The 12,290-nt window shown below is 36.6% G+C and overlaps 2 protein-coding genes across 3 annotated transcripts in view; one reads left to right on the forward strand and one right to left on the reverse strand.

Annotated features, from left to right (window-relative positions):
• Positions 1-8,295, reverse strand: part of mrc1b (mannose receptor, C type 1b) — a 31,180-nt gene extending 22,885 nt beyond the window's left edge. Inside the window, exons 1-4 of one of the 2 annotated variants that reach the window (XM_086074659.1) lie at positions 8,133-8,295; positions 6,364-6,726; positions 4,621-4,791; positions 1,058-1,213 (exon numbers count right to left, since the gene is read on the reverse strand). In XM_086074659.1, the coding sequence (XP_085930785.1) occupies positions 1,058-1,213; positions 4,621-4,791; positions 6,364-6,726; positions 8,133-8,202 (760 nt within the window). In that variant the 5' untranslated portion in view covers positions 8,203-8,295. The remainder of the gene's footprint in view (positions 1-1,057; positions 1,214-4,620; positions 4,792-6,363; positions 6,727-8,132) is intronic. The other variant, XM_086074650.1, reaches the window with a different exon arrangement.
• The window catches only part of LOC147180892 (MAM and LDL-receptor class A domain-containing protein 2), a 52,739-nt gene that overhangs the window by 4,707 nt on the left and 35,742 nt on the right, over positions 1-12,290 (forward strand). The window lies entirely within an intron of this gene.

Raw genomic sequence — 12,290 nt, forward strand, 5'->3', positions numbered from 1 at the left:
AGTAAGACTGGATTGCCTTCCGTGATGATGCTGGATGGTCCCGAGACAAATTGTCAGTCTAATAAATATAAACTGCATTTCCTTGAACAGTTAGTGAAAAGATTGTCATACTGAAATGGCCTCCAGGAAAGAAATTGTGTAAATAAAAATTGAAAACATTGTGCTTCATTTGCAATTTATCCATAAGCAAGCAGCAGTACAATTAGCTGGCATCTAACAAGAGTTTATTTTTGACAGACAGATATTAATACTGTGCTATCGGTTGAATCTACCTGTGATGATGATTGGTTTGACTTTGAGTTGTATTTAGCGTTATATAGTGTTTATCCTATTTTACACTTGATAAAATGCTTAAAAGTTCTTCATTTTATTTTGCAATGATGTGTTGCATGTGATGTAGCATTGCAGCTTTTATTAAAAAAAAAGGTTACAAACATCGATAAAATAATTACAAAATCTATGAATTAATAAAAACAAATCTCTAAAATAACAATAAATTAAATTCACACACATGCACAACACATGCAATTAAAATGTGTCATAATAGCTGTTTAAGTGTGTGTGTGTGTGTGTGTGTGTGTGTGTGTGCGCGCGTGCACGCGCATGTTTGTTGTGTTGTATTTAATACATTTTCCCGCTAACATAATTATTATAATTTTACAAATGATTTGAATAATTAATTCTTATGTTGCCTTTGGCACAAAGAAACCTCCATGTTAAGTAAACAAAACCTATTTAATTATTCTGTTAAATTAAAATGGAATTTAAAGGATGGCATTTTGAAATATATACATTTGTCCTGAAATAAATGCGTATTCAAAAGGTTCACTATAATTATTAAATATTCCATTTCATAATTTGTTTGATTCATGCACGATTTAATCAGAACTATCAGGACATTTTGATGTATTTAATCAGAGAAACTCGGCATGTTATTCTATATTTATAGAATCAGAACGACTCGGAAGGCACACTTTGTAGGTTCTATTATACTCGTGGGCTCTGCTGTAGTTTTGCTGCTACAGTTTAAGAGCAGCAAAGTTCCAAAGAGTCTCACCTGAGATAAAGGCTTGCTCGTTGGGATCGGTGACGCTGACCAAGGTGGCTCCCTGCTGTTTACAACTCTCGTCAGCCTGCGCCCAACTAAGAACTGACTGAGCATTGAGCTGGTAGTACCCTCCCGTGATATGATTCTTCCTCCAGTGTTCTGTAGCTGGGCATTGACACAAAAACAATAGATTATTCATTCCGTGACCACACTTGTAACAAAAAACACTCATATCTCAAATCATCATTTGCCATTGAAATGAATGGAAATGAAATGCTATTACTCCTTTCTAGCAAAACAACAACAACAACAACACACACACATTTTTGTAATGTGTTTAAATAAGGAAATACGCCCTTATAAGATTGTGCTTTACAAAAACATAGCATCATGACATGATTAATTAAATGTAATGAATAAATGTAAAAAATTTGACCATGATTTAATGCTTCAATTCAGTTCATTCTAATGTACCATCTTGTGTTCCTTGGCCACTGGGGGCAGTATAATACAACCATAAGACATAAGTCATTTTTTCAGATTTTTCGGGAAACACTAGAAATTGTACCATTTGCATCATGAGATGATTTATATATAATAAAAAAAAAGCGCAAAAAAAAAAGAAAAAAGACTGAGGCTAGGGCTGTTTGATTATTAGGAAAATAGTAATCATGATTATATTGGTAATAATTGAAATCATGATTAGGACGATCATCTATTTTTTGGTACAAAACAAGAAAATATTTAAACGTAAAAAATATTAAGACAACTAAAATTCTTTGAAACACTATAATTGTGCAAGTTCCTTTTGGATGAAACACATTTTACAGGGTTTTTCCTGTATACAAAATTCAGAGGCAGCCACCTCCACCTTATTTGCTTGCCACCTGCAGCCTGAGTGACTGATAATGAATGAATGCTTTACCATGTTCTTACTGGAACTAGTATTCTTATTATGAGACATTAAATTATTATATGTTGCCTGTAAAAAATGAAAGCAAGTCAGTTAAATTTACAGAATATATCGGCGGCCAATAATGGTGTGTCGTGAGTACCGTCCGATACCTTAAATTAAGACTGGTAGCTCAGCTCAGTGGCCTTGTGGTAGAGTGTCTGCCCTGAGACTGGGAGGCCGTGTGTTTAATCCCTACTAAAGACTATAAAAATGGGAACCATTTTCCTCCCTGCTTGACACTCAGCATTAAGGGTTAGAATTGGGGGGTTAGATTAGATCACCAAATGATTCGTGCAGCTGCTGTTCACCGCTTCCTCAGGGGATGGGTCAAATGCAGAGAATGAATTTCGCCCTACTTAGTTGGGTGTGTCAAGGTGCTATATGTGACCCCTGCACAATCTGTGACGCGCATGCGCGGAAGATCGGCCATCTTGGATCGCTAACTACGGCAACAACACTAGAACAAAATACCTTCATATGCCTGCGCGATATTGCGCGTTTGTAAAATGATACATGAAAAAAAGAATCTTAGCTTCTTGATGAATTTTAAAGTAACTAACTAAGTAACTTTTGATCCTATATGTTTAAAAGATGAACATTTTACTTTTTACCCCATTATATTTCCAGTGAGTCTGCATTGTTATACTTTACAGTAGGTCTGCGGTGCGTGTGTTTTAAATGACCCCCTCCCCTCACCCAGTCTCACCCCCTATGCTATTGTAACCCTAAGATGTCGTTGTCGTTTCCGGGGGCTGGGTAAAAGGCGAGCTACAAACAGTTTCAAGTTGATGTTACTGGCGTCTTCCTGTTAAATTAACTAGACACAGCAGGACAGGATTCAAGCACGTCTCTCTTATTTAACTCTTTTCTCAAACGAGGCTTGCTCGGTTACACCTCTCTCCTCTCTCTGCGCTTATGACATGCGCAGTACACAAAATAAACAAAACCAAACGTGCACCTGTCCCGTACCTTTAGCAATGTCTGTTTCATTTTGCGTGTGTGAACGTGTTTTGACCTATGTGGTTGCCGTAGTTAGCGATCCGAGATGGCCGATCTTCTGCGCATGCGCGTCACAGATCGTGCAGGGGTCACAGATCGTGCCTTGACAACGGTTGCTCCGTGATCTGTTTCTTCTTCGGTACAATAAAGTTTAAATAAGAAAAAAACAAAACAGTTTCTTCTCCGTTTGTTACTTCAGGTCTTTCCTGTGCACTGCTGTTGATATGGCGCCTCCATAATAGCGCATCGCTGCAACTGCAGTTAAAATACGTTGCTCAATCAACACAGCTGGAGTGCTACGGCTGTGTTGAGCGGTATCAGTCGCTCAGGCTGGAGGCGGCGAGCAAATTAGGTAGAGGCGGCCGCCTCCGCATTTTCTACATAGGAAAAACCCTGCCTGGTATCGGTAGTCACCCATCATAGTCAGGATGATACCACCTCTGCCTCAATTTGAGCCAGGAAAAACCCTTCATAAATGTGTTATTTTAAAATAAAATAAAAAGGTGCAATTGTATAAATTTAAACAACTCAAACAATTCAAAATTATTATTAACTCATTCACTGCCATTAACGGCTATAAACATAAAAAAATCATTTGAACTATTTCTGTTAGTTTACATTTTTTCCCACTTTTGTTAACAAGAGTATAATAAATAAATAAGTAACTAATAAATAGGTAAAATTTGTGATTTATCGTGAGTTAACTAATGAAGTCATGCGATTAATTATAATAAAAAATTTGAGTCGCCTGTTGAGATGATTATTGAAAATTAGGGGCGTCAGGCGATTCTTTTTTTATTTTTTACTTCAATAGTTAACTCACGATTAATCACAAATTTTATATCAGTTCTAAATAAATAAAAAAATCTAGGTTTTTATACTCTTGTTAACAAAAGTAGAAAAAAATAGAAATAGTTTAAATTATTTTTTGACGTTTATAACCGTCAATGGCAGTGAATGAGTTAATAAGCTTTATTTTTATGATTATGCAGATTTTGTAATTGTGGATTTAATAGTTAAAATTCTAATTGAATTTCGATTAATTGCACAGCCCTAATTTAGGCAATTATTTTAAGAGGGTGACAAAATGAATATAAGAGTGACTCTTCTTTGTTTGTCTGTATTCACAGTCACTATTCTCAGTGACTCAGTCAGCCGCAATGTTATAGCCTAAATCTTTTTGGGTTTATAAGATTTTGTCTGTCTACATCCATTGCTTAAGGGTTCTAAAACCGCTACAACGATGGTAATTGAATGTCAATGGTGTTTTCCATTATATGTTAGCAAGCGTGTGGGGCTGATTTTTAGGCAATTTTAAAAATATGTGCAAATCTGTTAATTTGATGTTTACCAAGTTCAACTGGGAGTGGCATTAAACAGCTTGAGAATCTCTTTTTGAATAATTGTTCCCTATTTGCCAAAGTGCTGAAATTGTGAGATGAGTTGAGTTCACTGACTTTACTGCTACTAAAAAGTTAGTGCTTGCTTCTCAAGTTTGCGCTCACAAGTCAAAGCATATCTTGACAAGCCCCATGTTGGGTCACTTGTATCTCAAAGCACTGCTGTACACCTAATTTTTGGGGGGAAACACCCAAAGTGTACCGTACATTAAACTCACATGTTGTCGGGCAGTATCCCCACTGCTCATGTTCATATTTGGTCCCGATGGCACACCAGGGGCGCTTAATGGAGGAGTCAAATGGCGTACAGTCTCCAAACCACCGATCTTTATACAGGAAGGGGAACATGCATGGCTTTCCATACGCGTTCCCATCAATGGAGTACAATACTACAATGGGAAGAAGAGATTGACAACATTCATTAAGAACTTTACATTCAAAACTTTACTCATACAATGCTCATAATCATTGTACACATTTTTCACAGATGTCTCACCAACATGTTATATTGTTGAACGTACCAACTTTTCTGAATACAGTATAAGATAATAATTACATATGAAATGTTCATTTTAAGATCACGCTATTACGGACCTTTTTTTTTTTTACTGCAATTTCATCATTTATTTACAATTGAAGAACAAACAACATAAATGTATTCAATTTCTGTTTCTTGAAGAACAAAATAGATATTTTTCCCCCTCCCCAAAATTATTTTTTTGATTTATTTTTGCCAATAAAAAAGGTCCATCTCAGGGGACAACCATTTTGCCTCTTACTGTTGACTGAAAATGATATTACAGTTGCTTAGGGCTCAGGTAGCGCGACCAATCACAGCTCACCTGTTTTCTGAAGCTAAGCCGTGATTGGTTCTTTGTGAGTTTTGAGCAGCTGTGATGTCATTTTCAGTCGACAGTAAGTGGCAAAATGGCTGCTCTTTGAGATGGAGAACAGGTGGATTTTGCTGCTTAACTTATTCCCCAAATGCAGTATTATTCAGAATGTCATGTTTAGACTGGTGGGGGCACATACAACAACCATGTTGGAACATCAATTGACATGTTTTAAAAGATAATGTTTTTTAAATTTTTTAAAAGAACGACTCCGAACTAATTCGTAGTTAGAACAATGCTGCTTTCTTACATGTATGATATACCTGATTTATTGCACTTTAAGACCATTCAGAATCTTTTATTTTAATTTTTTTTATTTTTAGAATTACTGAATTAGAATTATGGAAATATTTTCTTCATCCTTTCTGATGTCAATATTTGTGTAAGTGATTATAACACGGGTTACTTTCATTAATAAATTAAATCATTAAATCTGTTACTTCCTCCTCAAAATTTTATTTGGAATTTGTTTGTGGAGTTTTTAATCATGCCCTAGATCTTTAGAAGAATTGATGTTCCATAATTAATATTGATGGAATTGAAGCGGATGAAATCGGGAAAAGTCTAATTGAATGAACCGAACTCTTGTAAATCGAAATTGAATCAATTGAGGAAATCCGAGTCGATACCCAGCCCTAATACAAAGTTACAAATCAAGCCGGAATTTGTTCGCTGACGTCAGCACCATTCGCGAGTTGGGATTTTATAGTCCAACCTCTAATGGCCAGCATTGTCATGTTTTATTGAAAAAAATGTTTGAGATTTTTAGTTTAAAATGGGTGTAATTGTGAAAGAAATTTTATATATATATATATATATATATATATTTTTTTTTTTAATCAAGGCATTCAAATAAAAAATATAAAGCAGCATAAATGTTTTTTTTTTAGATAAAAGTATAAGAGCAATAATAAGGGCGGAATAAACTCTTGAACACATTAAAAGAATTCTAGGATATTAAACTTTGAAATACTACAGTTGAGAATATTTTTAATAAGACCAGCAGAATTTTCTTTTTTTAACTTGATCATGTTCCTCAACAGTAATCGACCTTCGTGCGTAATGTACCTCTGTGAGTTCTCGAGCAGGCGCCGTTGGCCTTTCCCATGATAGTGAAGCTGTTGCCAGGTCCCGTCGTCCGAGAAAGCGCAATGCCTCCGTCCGACTTGAGTTCAATATACAACTCTGGCTTTTGGCCTTTTAGTGCCAGCAGTGTCCCGTTCATGCATTCCCACTTCTGCAGGTCGCTCTTGTCGTCGCAATCGTACACGCTGACCTCGCTGCCGACGCTTTTGCCCTGCGACCCCAGGCACTTTTTGGTGGAGGTGACAAAGATGCGGTCGCCGCTCGTCCAGCGCACGTCTAGGCAGCGGGATGACTTTTTCAGTAGACACATGCTCAAAGCTTTGTTGTAGAGCGTGAATGGAGAGTCTGCATGGGAAAGTGAAACAGCAGGCCATCACATGCATTTACTTCCTGAAGATTTTTCAACAAAACAAAAAAAATGAAGTCTACGTTGCGGTTCCAATTCAAAAGTTCAAAACAATTGATTAAAAACTGTTTTTTTGTATGAAATGTGTTGTGTTTAGTCAACTATAATCATTACATTTAAATTAGTTTGGTTTGGTTTATTGAACATGTAAACATAAAGATATTCACATTACCAGTCTAAAAGTAAAAAAGAAAACAAGAATAAGAAGAAAGTTTTTTATTTATTTATTTATTTTAACAACTCGTGAATGATGTAAGTAATTTTTTAAAACTTTGCTTTTAAACTTTTTTTTTTTAATTCAGCAAGTGACTGGAATCTTTTCAGGTCAGTTCCAAAATCATTCCACAAATTAACACCTTTTACAGAAACACACCTTTGCTTAATATTTGTTCTTGTTTTAATTTTTTTGTAAACACTTGTATCCCTTATGTTATAAGGAATCTCGCTAATTTCAAACAGCTTCTGAGTACTGTGGCAGAGTAGATTGTTGTGTACTTTATACATTATTTGTGCTATTTTAAATTCAACTAAGTCGTAGAATTTCATTGTATTATATTTAATAAATAGAGTGAGTTTGTTTTGTATATTTTGATCGATTTATAATTCTTATGTCTCTTTTTTGCAGTTTGAAAACCGGGTCGGTATTTGTTTTATATACAATTCCCCAGATTTCTACACAATAAGTCAGATATGGTAATAATAATGAACAATATAATATGTATAAGGATTTTTTATTCAAGACATCCTTCGTTTTAGAGAGTATCCCTATCATTTTTTACATTTTCCTTTTGACATTATCTATGTGTGACTTCCAACATAATTTTTCATCCAAGAAATTTATTTTCATACCCTCTTTCTATTTCAATTGAATTTACCGTAATTTTGACCAGTTGTGTGGTTTGTCTAGTACCAAAGTTTAGTGATAATTTTTTCATATCAAACCAATTTTAATTGATTATTAAATTAAAATAATTTACATTAAAAATGCATTTTTATATGTAGAATGAGTGACTTTTTCTCCTCAAACCACTATGACATTTACATAATTAAAAATCTCAGGGAAAATTGACCCAAGAATACTGTATTATTGCTGTTCTAAGAAATTAACACAACAGGATGGTTAAGATTAGACTTTTTTTTGTGGTATACAATGCATTTGCCCCAACCTTCTTATAATTGTCTCATTCAACTCATGCATTAGACCTACTACTAATAATAATAATAAAAAAAAAGGGGTTACATTTTTATAGCAAGTCATTTGATTCTCAGGATACACCTACATATTGGACCTGCAAGAGAGGATAGCTCACAGAGAGAAAATAGCTTAGTAATATGAATACTTTACCATCCAATAGCAGACACGAAGACATCGGGACAAGGAGCGCGACGGCAGCTAGCGTTATTCCGGCATTCATTTTTGCGATAAGCGCCCCAGACGTGGCCCGTGCGTTGCAAGCAGCGGACTTGTGAGCGTGACCATGAAAAGGAAGACTTCTTAACAAGAACTGACCCCTTTTTTTTTCTTCTTAGACTAGCTTCATTGAGAAAGTGGCCCCATTCACTTCCTGTCCTGGTGCAAGGATGAAAAAAATGCTGTGTAAGGCGTTTATGCTAAACATGACGCATCAGTCAAAATTCAGTCCAGCGTTCGGGTACTAGCCTCTTATCATTGACTCAAAGAATTCGGATAAAAGTCAGTTTGACTGTGTAATGACTAACGTTTGAATACAGTTATCCACATGGCGCAATACTTTTTTTTTTTTTTTGCAGTTGTACTCATTTTGTAATTTTGCAGGAGATTTGTGTCCACTTCGGTTAGCAGTTAGATCAGCCCATGCAAACTAAGTCCTCGAGGGCCGGAGTCTTGCAGGTTTTGGAGGTTTCCCTCTTCCAACACAAGCTGATTCCAATCCACAGGATCGTTATCAGGTTTATGCAGAGTGAGCTAATCATATACCAGCTGTGTTGGAGAAAAGGAAACATCCAAAGAACTCCGGCCCTCGAGGACCGAGTTTGCCCACCGCTGAGTTAGACCATGGCAGAAACCTGCAATCTTTCCCAGCATGGGTTTTGGGTCAGTTTTTATTCTGATTATTTGGAATTATGGGATGTAGTCCTCTGGTCCTCCTGTGATGGAGTAGTAACTCGCAGGTGCCAGAAAATTATTCCATACGACACAAAGGTGAAGTAGTTTTTAGAAACTGTAGACAAATTCTAAATAGCATGGTGTTATAGTGGTTAGTAGCAATGTGTAAAAATATCAATTGATCATTGCATTGCAATTCCTCAATATCGATTCAAAATTGATCGATTCAGCAAATGACCACATTCATATGCAAAGACATTTGATTGTACAGTGTCATGGAAAGCCAGGGGTTTAAAATTATGTTACGGACACTTAAACCGTGATACGCAATACCAACATGAAACACGTCAGACTCAGAAATCGCCGTTTGGAAGCGATACACAGAGTTGTTTTGGAGTTGTTGAAGTTGATAAAAGTAGTGCCTCTTAGGGCTACACTCACTTTGCAATGCTTCCGAACCCAATTAGGACCTGACCATAGCAAAGAATGACAGTTGGCCATTGAATCCCTGCGATGTGAACTGCAGGAGTCTGTTTCACATTTTGATAATAAAGAGGAAACTGTGAATATACTTGGCCTGTCAGGATAATTACTATAACTTATTGTTCAGTAAATAAAATGGATATGTATGTTTTTATGTGTTTTTATATGTTGTTGTTTTTCGCATACTCGATACATTTCATTTCCATGTTGTTTACATACGTCATCGACATTTAGGCGAATTGCTCGCCCGCGGCTGTGGGAATTAGGAATCACATGCACGCATACACAATTGGGATGGAATGGATTTAAAAAATCGTTTAAACGATAAAGTTTAAATGTCCCCCGGCAATTCAAAAGCATGCACAATTTTTCTTATTAATTAATGAGGCAGCTAGGTAGCGCTAGTGCTAACGCTAGTCAAGATGGCAGCACACATGGTTTTGCAGGCAAACACTTATCCTATTCTGTGCTTCTTTTTTTTTTTGATACCCTTTAATTGCTTGTTCATACACTGTCATTTCTGAAAACATTTGTTTTGTCCGCCAGGAACTTAAAAATACTGGAGAACATCGAGACTAGCGTATCTCTCCAATGCATGATCTGTGGTGCATAGAGTTCTTGCGTTGGAGAGATTACAATATATATATGGGCAATATTGTGGTTGGCTCACATAACTAGGAGAAAATATTGCTTGCAAGTGAACCTTGGTCTTTGATTGCTGAATAATTCCCAGGCGAACTGTCGTGGACTTTTTTCCCCCCTAAAATTGAAACTTCCTCTGGACAGATTCAGTTGACTTCCTCTTGGATATCCCCTCGCATATGAATGGCCTCTCATTTACTGACAAGGCACCGTTAAATGTCATTTTTAGGGTGCTAGTAAAACAGGGAAGCGCCCTAATGAATGAATGGATGAATGAATGAAAACAAGCTTCTAAATTGCTGCTTCAGATTTATCCTGCATTTGTCCGCCTGTGCCTTTTCTACAGAAATAAGCAAAGCAGGATATTGCTGCAGATCATCCTACAATCAGATGATTGGATGAGTTAAAAAGGAAAAAAACTCGTTGTGATGTTTTATATAGTAGGGCGGTGTATCAGGTGTTTAACTTCACACCCAGTTCTTGGAATTGTGGCATTCAGTTTTATTGAAGTGGCCATCCCACCACTGCTATGGCTCTGATATTATCTCCGAAGATGGCGTTGGTGCCGTATACATAGAAGACAAAAAGGTGGAAAATGTCGACTTTCCCCCTCAAATGATCAGGGTTATAGTCAGGGTTCTAAAAGTCATCAGCCAAAATGGCTCAACTCCGCTGTTTTATCTCACACTCACACTATCTCTGTTTGTTTCTTGCACTTGACACAGTAGCATGAAATATCGGCATTCGTGCTGCCATCATCTTTATGTAGCATTAGGGCGCTGTATTTACTGGAAATGTTAAAGTCACCGCCAAGTGTATAAACGAATGAGAAAAAAACACACTTTAGAGCAGTGGTCCCCAACCACCGTGCCGCAGTGGGCTGCACAATTCAAAGAATTTAAAAAACTCACAGTACTTTGATACTCACGGTTTATCCAAGGCTAAAACATATTTTGATAAAGTCACAGGATTCTCTCCGTTTCAACCGTCTATGACCGACTCTTGACGCATGTCAAGATGCTAATTATCTCGGCCACCTAACGCTAATATTAAATCCAAAAGCTTGCAAAATAAGTAAAAACAAAACAAAACACAGACGTACAGTATTTGGAAAGTTTCGTTGCAGCGGGGAAAAGGCCCAGTGAGACAACACAAGAAAGGTGCATTCGCTATACTTGAACTATGGATTTACGGCGACAGGTGATTCACACGCACATATGCAGTGATTAGCTCTTGATATAGCATTGTGGTGAGGTATTTATGGACTTTTTATATGTTCTGCCAAGCCTTGTTGGCACATTTCGGGAAGACGCTACTAATATAGTTACATACAAATGTGGTTTACGTTTACGTTTATTGTTCTACTGAAAATGCCCCTCATATAGTATCATTCACGATAAGCGTTACTGTAATGACCATATTAAAGCATCGTTGTTTACCCTTGAATACAGCTACATAAAAATACACAGTGAATTCGTGTTTGTTGATGTAACATTTAATAATCAGCCAATTCCCCCAGAATTTCCTTTTTCCTGCTAACGGCCATGCAGCAAAACCGAAATAAATGCGTTTCAAATCAACGGCAAAAGTTGGTGTATTCAATTTCCCAAAACAAAAACAAAGGACATTTTGCGTATACGTATAGTTAGTCTTAGTCAGTTGTGTAAATGTAAAATCAGTTTGTTAGTTTTTTTTAAAAAGTATTTCCATTGTTATTTTATTTTGTTAATGAAAATGTTTTTTCAAATTTAGTTCATTTCATTAGTTTCATCATAAAATAACCTTTGCAGTGACACAGCGTGTCGACTTTTCATGGTTGTGTCAATTGCATATATAGCAGTTTTAAAAGACATATTATTGCTTTGCTGCTGATAAGTGTGTCACGTGTGTGTCAAGAGTGTAGCAACATAATATCCTGTTTTGGGTCATTCACAAGTTAACGCTCTCGAACATCTATCATAGCATTTTGTAGTTTCGCTTCCTCCCTCTTGAGTTTGTTGGATGGTGCTGAAATATGCTCACTTGTTCCTGATTGCTTGTGTGGGTCCAGTGTGTGTTTGTGGAAAGTCTCTACCGCCAGCACTTTTCACTTTCAGGTGTTATCACTGAGCCCTTTGATTGTGCTTTGCGATACGTGACCTGAGGAACACTTGCAAACCTTTGATCGGGATTGTCACTGGTAAAGGTGCAAACCTGACACTCATTCATGATTGAGGGCTGCCAACTGTTTGAAAGGGAAACAAACAGTAGAGTTTTTGGAGCACAAAATTTGATGAGAAAAAATTCTCTTGT

This window comes from Leptonotus elevatus, chromosome 1, assembly GCF_054856555.1.
Source record: "Leptonotus elevatus isolate MCC_2025b chromosome 1, RoL_Lele_1.0, whole genome shotgun sequence".
In the NCBI taxonomy this organism is placed as follows: Eukaryota; Metazoa; Chordata; class Actinopteri; order Syngnathiformes; family Syngnathidae; genus Leptonotus; species Leptonotus elevatus.